At 34.5% G+C, this 11,577-nt stretch overlaps 2 protein-coding genes across 2 annotated transcripts in view; one reads left to right on the forward strand and one right to left on the reverse strand.

Annotated features, from left to right (window-relative positions):
* The window catches only part of LOC107726570 (serine/threonine-protein kinase PAK 6-like), a 35,481-nt gene extending 34,795 nt beyond the window's left edge, over nt 1-686 (forward strand). Inside the window, exon 7 of the mRNA XM_016536200.1 lies at nt 479-686. Within this exon, the coding sequence (XP_016391686.1) occupies nt 479-686 (208 nt within the window). The remainder of the gene's footprint in view (nt 1-478) is intronic.
* Nucleotides 687-7,546: 6,860 nt separating this feature from the next.
* LOC107726574 (ankycorbin-like) lies at nt 7,547-9,254 on the reverse strand. Its single transcript, XM_016536205.1, has one exon. It carries the CDS (start codon nt 9,220-9,222, stop codon nt 7,864-7,866), a length of 1,359 nt encoding a protein of 452 aa, XP_016391691.1. The 5' UTR covers nt 9,223-9,254; the 3' UTR covers nt 7,547-7,863.
* Between the last annotated feature and the right edge of the window lie 2,323 nt (nt 9,255-11,577).

Raw genomic sequence — 11,577 nt, forward strand, 5'->3', positions numbered from 1 at the left:
ATATATATAAAAAATAATAATAATAAAAATTTGTCATCAAATTAAATGAGCCAAATAAAATGATGAAATAAAATATTTTTCAAATGATCTGAAGACATTTAGTTTGACAAGCAATTATAGTGCATGAATAAATTAATAAGCCTGCATCTCAAAAAGGTTTTTTTTCCAGACAAACGACGTCTGTTTTTGAACTCAAAACGATTATTTATCTGTCAGGTGTAGATGGAAACATCAGGAATCAGACTAGATTTTGACATTATCTGATGTTGAAAACTCACCATTATGGTGCTGGAGTGTTGTTATGTAGGTTGCTCTGGGTGTTTTTTAGTGGTTTCTTCCTGTCTCGAGTGAAAAATGAGATGCCACACACTTAGTAAACAGCACTAATATGCAGCATCAGAAGGAGCTGTAAAGACAGCAGGTGCATGAAGAAGAGCTCGGGACAGTTGTGTAAGCGTGCGGCTGATCTTGTGTTCAGGCTGAGCGAGGAGCAGATCGCGACCGTGTGTGAGGCTGTGCTGCAGGCGCTGGCGTATCTCCACTCGCAGGGGGTCATACACCGAGACATCAAGAGCGACTCCATCCTGCTCTCGCTGGACGGCCGCGTGAGTCCATCCTCTAGCCTGGCTGAACCTTATCACACTATTCAAACCTCAGACAATTATATATACACACTACCCTTCTAAAGCCTGAGGTCAGGAGGATTTTATTTAAGAAATTAATGCTTTTATTCATGAAGGATGCATCAAATTGGTCAAAAGTGACAGTAAAGAATTTTATAATGTTACAAAAGATTTGTATTTCAAATAAATGCTGTTTTTTTAAAACTTTCTATTCATCTGTGAATCCTGAAGAATAAACAGATATGATGGTTTCCACAAAAATATGAAGCCTATCAAAGTCTTCAACATTGATAATAATCAGAAATGTTTCTTGAGCAGCAAATCAACATGTTTTTAAAAATGTAATTTATTCATGTGATGCAAAGCTGAATTTTCCGCATTTTATTTTGTGTTTTATTTTATTTATATATTTATTTATATTTTATTTTATAATTATTTGGCTCATTTAATTAGTTGACTATTTATTTTTCACATTTTTTTCTTTTGTATATTCATGACATTAGGTTTAGCCTACAGTAAAGTAATTTATTATTTTAATTTATTACTATTTGTATATAATTTATATGTAGTCCAAAAACAGGTTTTGTTTGTATAGTAAATAGTTTTTGAGATGCAGTCTTATTCATTTATTTATGTTATATAATTGCTTGTCAAACTAAATGTTTTTAAATCCGATTTCAAATCTTTTTATTTTATTTTTTTTATTTTTTATTTTATTAACTGAATTATTAACTGAATTTTTTTTTACAATTAGTCAACAAATGAAATGGGCCAAATAATAAAATAAAACAAGTAAAATGCTTAAATTCAGCTTTGCATCAAGGAATAAATTACATTTTAAAATATGTTACAATAGAAAACCGTTATTATAAATTGTAATGATATTTCAGAATATTTTACTGTATTTGTATTTAAATAAATACAATGGTCAAATGGTTAAATGGTCAAAGTAAAATATAAAATAAAATAATTTCCAAATTAATTTGAAGACATTTAGTTTGACAAGCAATTATATGACATAAACAATTGAATAAGACTGCCTTGGTGAGCAAAAAATACTTATTTCAGAAACAAAAAACATACTACTTTTAAACACTAGATATAGATAGATTGATAGATAGATAGTCAGATTATGGATGGATGGATGGATGGATGGATGGATGGATGGATAGAGTCAGATGATAGATAGATAGATAGTCAGATGATAGATAGATAGAACACATAAATAAAATATAAAATAACACAAAATAAAATAATTGTCAAACCGATTTGAAGATATTTAGTTTGACATGCAATTATATGACATGAATAAATTAATAAGCCTGCATCTCAAAAGGTTTTGCCATACAAACAGTTTTTTAACTATATGAATACAAATATGATTAATAATAATAAAAAATTAACTAAACCATTGCTTTACAGTAAGCTAAACCTAGTATCATGAATATACAAAAGAAAACATGTGAAAAATAATTAGTCAACCAATTTAATCGGCCAAATAAATAAAAATAAAATAAAACAAAAAAATCTGCATCTCAAATGTGTGTTAAACTCAAAACAATCCTTTGTCTGTCATATGTGGAAAAAAAAAAAAATTAGATTTTGACATTTTCTGAAGTGCAAAACTCACCAATATGATGCTAAAGTGTTGTGGGTGGATGCTCTGTGTAGATAAGATAAAATAAAATAAACACTATATAAAATAATTAATAATATAAATAAACAATAAATATAGAAGTCACATTGTGGACAAACTGATACAAACATGTTTGAACTGGTGTCCAAAATAAAATAATAAAATAAAATAAAACACCATATAAAATAATTAATAATATAAAGAAATCAAATTGTGGACAAACTGATACAAACATGATTGAACTGTTGTCCATATCTGTTGAAAAATGTCCGTGTTTTGGTTGTAACAAGGCATTTGCAGGTCGTTGATGTGTTATTTTGTCCCGTCCGTCCGCAGGTGTCCCCGGTGCTGAAGGACTTCCTGAAGCGCATGCTGACGCGGGATCCGCTGGAGCGGGCCAGTGCCACAGACCTCCTGGAGCACCCCTTCCTCCTGCAGGCCAGCTCTTCGCAGTGCCTGGTGCCCCTGGTGGAGCAGTACCGCAAGCGCATGTCCCGCTGCTGAAGCCTCCGCTTTTCTGGCCTGTAAACACCATATAAAATAATTAATAATATAAAGAAGTCACATTGTGGACAAACTGATACAAACATGTTTGAACTGGTGTCCAAAATAAAATAAAAAATAAAATAAAATAAAAACACCATATAAAATAATTAATAATATAAATAAACACCATATAAAGTAAATAATAATATAAAGAAGTCACATTGTGGACAAACTGATACAAACATGTTTGAACTGGTGTCCAAAATAAAATAATAAAATAAAATAAAACACCATATAAAATAATTAATAATATAAAGAAATCAAATTGTGGACAAACTGATACAAACATGATTGAACTGTTGTCCATATCTGTTGAAAAATGTCCGTGTTTTGGTTGTAACAAGGCATTTGCAGGTCGTTGATGTGTTATTTTGTCCCGTCCGTCCGCAGGTGTCCCCGGTGCTGAAGGACTTCCTGAAGCGCATGCTGACGCGGGATCCGCTGGAGCGGGCCAGTGCCACAGACCTCCTGGAGCACCCCTTCCTCCTGCAGGCCAGCTCTCCGCAGTGCCTGGTGCCCCTGGTGGAGCAGTACCGCAAGCGCATGTCCCGCTGCTGAAGCCTCCGCTTTTCTGGCCTGTCGGACTCAAGCACCTCGTTCCCCGGAGCAATCACAACTGAGATGGCTGTTTTATGAGAAATGAACTCTATAAAGCCATTTTCTTCTACCTGAGGACGTCTCATTGGTGCTTAAAAGGCAGTGAATCAGAGCAGAAGTGCGTCTGACTGAAATGCCACTGGGTTTTATGTTCTGTTCGAAGCGTGTTATCGTGACTCACATCGAATCTGTGGCCGCAGAGACCTGGAACAAGCCTCATTCATCAGTTTCATGAATGCTTGTGTTCGTATATCGAATATTTTATAATGCTTTCATATAATGATCTCACTTTTGGTTTTTACAGCTGCAAAAACTTTATTATCGTTAACAATTTACAATAAGGTTCTATTAGTTAACATGAGCTAACACTGAAAATTCTTCTAACGCATTTATTAATCTTAGATGATGTCAACTTCAACATTAACTAATACATTATTAAATTGAAAATGTATTTATTAACTATTAATATTAACAATGAACAGTTGTATTAACTGTTAACAATACTGTAATGTATTAATGTATTAAAATGCATTATGCATTGTAAAGCATCACCTTAATATTTATTATCTACAAACTGGAATTATATATTTCAATCGATTATATTAATTTAGTTGATGTGCATCAAAAGTTGTGTCTATATTGGCTAAATTTCAATTTTCAAATTTGAAATTCAAATTAAATTAAATTAAATTAAATTAAATTAAATTTAAAAAATAAAATAACAATTTTCAACAGTTTCAAATGAGGCCTCAGCTTCAGATTCTAATGTATTATATAAATTAAGTTTAATTTCATTTAAAAATGAAATAAAATAAAAATAACAAATTAAATAAAATAAAAAAATAAAATAAAATAAAATAATAAAATAAAAATTTTCAACAGCTTTAAATGTGGCCTCAGCTTCAGATAATAATGTATTAAATTATATAAATTAAATTAAAATTAATTTTATTTAAAAATAAAATAAAATAACATAGAAATAACACACCATATAATTAATAATATAAAGAACCTTGTGTATAAACTGAATTAGTCTCCGTATCTGTTGAAAAACGTCCATGTTTTGGTTGTAACAAGGCAGTGATGTAGTTAACCAACATTAACTAATTGAAACGTATTGTAAAGCATTACATTGATATTTATTTATCTACAATCTGCAGAATTACAATTTGTGCATGTATTATTGCATAAATATCAACAGCTCCAAATGTGGCTCATCCAATCAGATTTTAAAATAAGTTGTTATTTGAATTGAAATCTAAACCTTTTTGGGTTGAGTCCATAAAAAGATAAAAAATATGGTCAAACATCAGAAATTTCTAATAAATTTCACAATTAAATATAAAGAAATAGCAAGTAACTTTAAATTAAACAAGTCGAAAGACTGAAACAGTATTTTCTTGTAAAACGCACTCCAAAAATCCTCATTTTATTTACAATTTCAAAAAATCATTGTACTGTTACTGTGATATAAAATTACTTGCAGCATGTATTTGGTCACATTGCAAATCTTTACTTTAAACAACCAATGATGGTGTGTTACTCTCAGCTCTAACACATTTTACCAGTTTTGAATGCTAATATTTCATCCAGAATCAGCACAGAAAATGTGAATGTCCGCAGATTCGGTCTGGGCTGGCTGAAAGAGAGATTTTACGCCACAGAAGGCACATATTTCACCTGTGCTTTTACAGCTCGTAAGACTGGCTTGCATGGCTAAACAGTGGCTTGAATCTTAAACTGAGGAACGAAAGCGTTTCTTCAGAAAAGGCGGTGAAGCGATGTCATTTGCTGTTAGCACTGACAGATGCGAAAGGATTTTATGAGCCATTGTAACCAACTGTATATATTTTAATGACCGATTTAGTATTAGTTTTCAATGGATTGACGAGCACCTGCTTTTGGAAAGGGTGCTGTGAATGGTTTGTAAACCGTGTAAATATTGCATCTGCGCTTCATTCCTGATTTCTTAAACTGCTGATTTGACGGTCAGGCGTCAGAAGAACAAATAATGTACATAATCAGAGTGAGAAACGACCCATATTTGCATTTGTTTAATTATGAGAGAGGAAAGGAAAAGTCTGTTTGTTGGTGTATGTGTGTGTTTACATTTTGGATGCAGCGTTCATTGTGATATTCTTGCATCCTATTGGACTGTGATGTTTCCTAAATGATCACACTGACAGATTAAAAGAGAGCAGGAGAGATGTCGGTTTGTGTTTGGGGCCGTTCACACTGGAAACATGTTGTCACACTATTTTTAAGTGTACACATATGTAAAATGAAGATCATTTAATTGCTATTTTTGTCAGCGTAAAATGAGCAGTTTTTGAAGAATCTTTACGCAGCTCTTTCCTATGGAAGCTTGTTTTCGCCACAGGTTTAATTCTAAGCTTATATGTCGCAGTTCTGACTTTTTTCTCCGAATTCGGAGTTTGCATCTCGCAATGCATTTTTTTTCGCCACGGAATAAAAAATAAAAAAATACTCAGAATTCATAATTATAAGATATTACCTCAGATTTGCAAGTAAGAATTGTGAGATATAAACGAAGCACAATCACTAGATGTAAACTAAGAATTCAGAGAAAAAAGTATGAATTGTAAACACGAAAAGTCAAAATTCTGACTTTTCCCCTCACAATTCTGTTTATATTTCACAATTCTGACTTTTTTCTAAATTGTGAGATAAAAAGCCACAATTACCTTTTTTAATTTTTTTATTTTCATACTTATATAATTTCCTTTACAAAACAGTTTATACACTAAAAAAATGGTGTAGAAACTATTTGAACTCAGAAAACTCTAAATTGTTAAACTCTAACTGTAAATTTCACAAACAATTACAAAGAAAAGGCAACTATTACATTGAAATAAATATGACATATTTAAAGGGGTCATATGATGCGATTTCAAATTTTCCTTTCCCTTTGGAGTGTTACAAGCTCTTGGTGCATAAAGAAGATCTGTAAAGTTGCAAAGACTAAAGTCTCAAATCCAAAGAGATATTCTTTATAAAAGTTAAGAGTCAGCCACACCTACCTAAAACGGCTCGTTCTAACACGCCCCCACATATCTACCTCACTATGTGGGAAGATTTGCATAACGCCGCCCAAATGTTCACGCAAAGAAAGAAGGCGTAACTTTTATTCTCGCTGTAGTTTTGTTGTTGCCGCTGGCGCCATGTCGTGAAGACGCTGTGTGCTTCGTTGCTTCGGCTTTTTCAGACCGATGAGCTTTGTAAAAATCAACGCTTTTTTAAAAAGGCGGGGCATAGAGGAGAAACAATAATGTACAGTATGTGGAAAATAATGTGTTTTTTTACTTTAAACCGCATAAACACATTTCATTACACCAAATACACAAAATAATGTTCTTTTTAGCAGCATCATATGACCCCTTTAAGTAAACGTAAACTGAAATAATATTTTCTTGTAAAACACCAGTAATCTTGGTTTTATTTAAAACTTTGCAGTGTAGAGACAACAGCAAGAAAAAAAACAGTAATGCAAATCACTCATGCACTGTATTCAAAGGCTTTTGAAATCAATCATATGATGCTTTTTGTGAGGAACAGACCCCAATTTATTGATCAAACTTTCAAACTTCAGTTTGAATATGCAGAAATGAGATTTGAAATCAGCAGTAGAAGGGAATTGAATAACGACAGGCTGTTCCTCACAAATGTCAAGTGAAAAGTATTTCCGAACTCCTGCATTTGTTTCTATAAGTCGCACTCCATCTGTGTTTGAGCGCAGGAACGCATCTGGTGTGAACGGCCCCTTGTTAGTTTGCACAGCTCTGTGTTTGTGTACATGACGCAGTCGAGGACACATGACTCATAATCAACCTTCTTTCCACAACATGTGTCGTGTGCTTGTTTGTGTGTTGGTTGTTGATGAAGAGAACTATACGTTTAAATTTTTTAAAGAATAAATCATGCATATAAAAAAATTTCTTATTTTTCTTTATTTCTTATACACAGATGCTTGAAGCATACACAAATGCTTTATTCATATATTTGTCTCTTTCATACAGTTTATACAGTTGCTTTATTATATTTGTCTATCAAAGAATGCAGAATATAAACTATTTACATCATAGATAGGCTATGCATAGATATACAAAACTGTATTTTAATGCATACAAATCACAAATCACTTTGCTTATAAAAATAGGCTATAACATGCGTGCATGATAAAAGCATGTAAGTACTTAATGCACAGACACTCTTTAGCAGTGCATAATAATGTCAGCAGTAATTCAATTAGCCGAAGTACGTTAATGAATCTACAGAGGCAGTGAAAGACCTTGAGAGCAGCAGCAGTTAAAAGTCTCAAGAGAGCTCGAGTTTTTACACTCATAAAGTACACGGCTATTTATAATGTCTCTGTGGTAGTCATAAACATCTTTCTAAATGCCCACATGAGTGTTTTACTCTAAACACGGTGCATTTAAAAGCTCATTTAAGAGCAGGATTGCTCTCAAACTCGCATCTCACCGCGCTGATGCTGTCCACACTCGGCTGGCTGTTCACTCTCATGTGCGTGTGCGAGAACGGGAAGGTCTCGGACCGGGACATCTTTCCTCTACCGTGTCTGGCGTCGCTGGGACAGTCTCTGATGTGTCGCATGAATTCAGGAGCCGTGAATCTGCGCAGGAGTCTGGAGAGCCCAGAAGAGTGAGGTTTGATTCTTTCAGGTTCGAGTTCTTCACGACTGAGCAGACGTTTGCTCTGCCTGGTCGTTTTGGGAACGCTGCCATGCTTTTGCACCTCTTTTCTGGTTTCGAAGTTGTCAGTCGTTTTTGTGCTGTAGAACTTCGCCACAAGCGGTTTTTCGTCTTGCAGCGACGCTCTTTTGAATTTGCTCGCAGATCTGTTGGTTTCTTGCACGTCGCCCTGATAGGATTGTTTCCTTCCAGTTCTGAGGTCAAGATTAAATGACCTCGTTTTCCCCCAAAGCGGTGCGTCGCCGTCCGTCTCGCATTCTGCGCTTCCGACCTCTTTCAGCACCGAGTTTTGAATCTGTTTCGAAGCGAACAGCAGATCCGCTCCGTCTTCGGATCTGCTGAGGCTTTGGTTGGCGTCTGGACGTCTGAAGCGGATCCTCAGGCCGTTGCTGTCGCCGACGCGCAGCTGTCTCTGAAACAAGGCCGGGAGGATTTCCTCGTGCTTGCTTTGGATCTGTTTGGAGAACCTCTCCAGAACCTGCTTCGGGAGGCGATTGGGCCACCGCAGGTCTTCGGCGGGTTCTCCCGTGCTGTTCGTCGGACTCACCGTCTTCTTTCCACACCCGTTGAGGGTTTGAGTGCACTGGATGTGCCCAAAGAAGTCGGCAACTTGGATGGCCGAGTGGCCGGCGTGATTCGTGCGGTCCAGTCGCAAACCGAGCTTCTTGAACGCCCGGACTAGGAACTCCAAGATTTGGCTGTGTCCTCCGCATGCGGCGTACATGAGGGCGCTGTTTCCCCATGTGTCTGTGAGCTCTGGATCAGCGTTGAATTGCACCAGGAGCTTCACCGAATCCAAGTGTCCGTGTTCGCATGCCAGACTCAAGGCTGTGCGTCCGTGGTCATCCCGGACGTTCACATCCGCACCTTTTTCCAGAAGCAATTGGGTGAATTTGGATCTGGTTACGTGCTCTTGAAGGCACACGGCGTGCATCAGAAGCGTACGCCCGTTTTCGGCTTTCCCGTTGATGATGCGCCCGTCCAACGCATCCAGGACGAACCGAGCCAAGTGAACTTTCCCGCTCTGCATGGCTTCCAGAAAGGTTTTGGTGCCAGATCCCTGACACAAGTCCTTCGGCCTCAGCATCATGATCTGGAGTTAGTTTCGTGGTGGTTATTTGCAGGCAGCTCAGAGTTTCTAAGTCTCGTCTGAGAAACTGTCTGTGTTTTTATACCTCAGCGCTCTGCACACCCTTCCCCTGTTGCTACAGAAACAGCCATCCGAAAGCGGCAATGCTGCTATGGGTCCATTCACAATCACCTCCTCTTTTCTCAGCCAGGAGGGGAGAGAGATGAACTAATTCGATGACAAGAATTACTCAGTGGTAAAAACACGGGTTTGTTTTATTCTCCTGTCAGGTTGGACATAAAAGGATCCGTTACCCGAGCAACAGCGTTAATGGCCTTCTCTTTGGGTGTATAACAAATATATATACATTTACAGAATCACAGAGGGCTTTGTAAGGTTTATAAAGGTCAAGTCGGTGTATTATGGATGTTTAAATCCCTGAGTCATGCTTGATGAACCTGCAGTGACGGGTCGTTAGTATGCAGATTAACACACATTCTGACTCAGTCCGGCTGACACAACTGTGCACATCAACATCTGTTCCAAAACTCATTTACAAAGAGATGCAATATTTATTTTCACAACACTTTTAATTAACTTTAATTATTGCTCAGTAGAAGTGCTATATTTTTCAGAATAGGAAATTGTTAGTGTTTGCCAAGTCAGACATCACTGTACCTACTGCTCTTATTGGTTTAGTGATCATATCATACAGTAGCTCTCATATCATATATAACATCATACATCATTCATAACATGCGTTGCATATATTCATACATCTATTATTATAACAGTATAACATGCATTGCATATAATCATACATCACATCTCATACATCTATCATTTCTCATACATTATGCATCATATATTGTATCTCATATATCATGCATCATATACATCATACATCATATGTCTCATATTTCATATATCTCATACATCATATATCATTTCTCATACATTCTATCTCATACATAATATATATAATTTCTCATACATCATATCTCATATGTCATACATTATATCTCAAACATCACATCTCATTTATGATATCTCGTACATCAGTTCTCATACATGAAATATCTACTTTCTCATACATTATATCTCATACATCATATCTCATATTATATCTCATACATCATATCACATCTCATTACATCATATCTCATACATCAAACATCTAATTTCTCATACATTATATCTTATACATCATATCTCATTTCTCATATCTCGTATCATACATCATATCTCATACATTAAATATCTAATTTCTCATACAACATATTTCACATCATAAATCATCTTATATTTATTATCATCTCATACATCATATAATTTCTCATCATATCTCATACATTAAATCTCTCATATCTCATACATCATATATCTAATTTCTCATTAATTATATCTCATACATAATTTATCTTACATTAAATATCTAATTTCTCATACAACATATCTCACATCATAAATCATCTCATATTTATTGTCATCTCATATATCATACAATTTCTCATCATATCTCATTCATCAGAAATCTCATTTCTCATATCTCATATCATGCATCACATCTCACTTTTCATACATTATATCTCATATGACAAATATCTAATTTCTCATACATAAATTATCTCATATTTATTATATCATCTCATACATAATATAATTTCTCATACATCATACATCATCTCATACATCACATATCAAATTTTCCATACATTATATCTCATACATTGAATATTTAATTTCTCTTACATTGTATCTCATAAATCATATTTCAAATATCAAATATCTGATTTCTCATACACATCTCATACATCATATCCCACATCTCATTTCTCATATCATACATCATCTCATACATCATATATCTCATTTCTCATACATCAAATCTCATACATCAAATATCTCATGCATCTAATATCTAATTTCTAATAAATCATATCTCATACATCAAATATCTAATTTATCCTACATATCTCATACATCATATATTTCTCATACATCAAATATCTCATGCATCAAATATCTCATTAATCATATCTCATACATCAAATATCTAATTTATCCTACATATCTCATACATCATATATTTCTCATACATCAAATATCTCATGCATCAAATATCTCATTAATCATATCTCATACATCAAATATCTAATTTATCCTACATACAGTATCTCATACATCATATATTTCTCATAAATCATATATCGTACATCAAATATCTAATTCATCCTACATATCTCATACATCATATATTTCTCATACATCAAATCTCATACATCAAATATCTCATGCATCAAATATCTCATTTCTCATAAATCATATCTCATACATCAAATATCTCATTTATCCTACATACAGTATCTCATACAT

This window comes from Sinocyclocheilus rhinocerous, unplaced genomic scaffold, assembly GCF_001515625.1.
Source record: "Sinocyclocheilus rhinocerous isolate Xijiao unplaced genomic scaffold, SAMN03320098_v1.1 scaffold1930, whole genome shotgun sequence".
Classification (NCBI taxonomy): domain Eukaryota; kingdom Metazoa; phylum Chordata; class Actinopteri; order Cypriniformes; family Cyprinidae; genus Sinocyclocheilus; species Sinocyclocheilus rhinocerous.

Excerpts from the sequence above, each read along its gene's own strand:
- LOC107726574 (XM_016536205.1), bottom strand. The coding sequence starts at position 9,222 with ATGATGCTGAGGCCGAAGGACTTGTGTCAGGGATCTGGCACCAAAACC.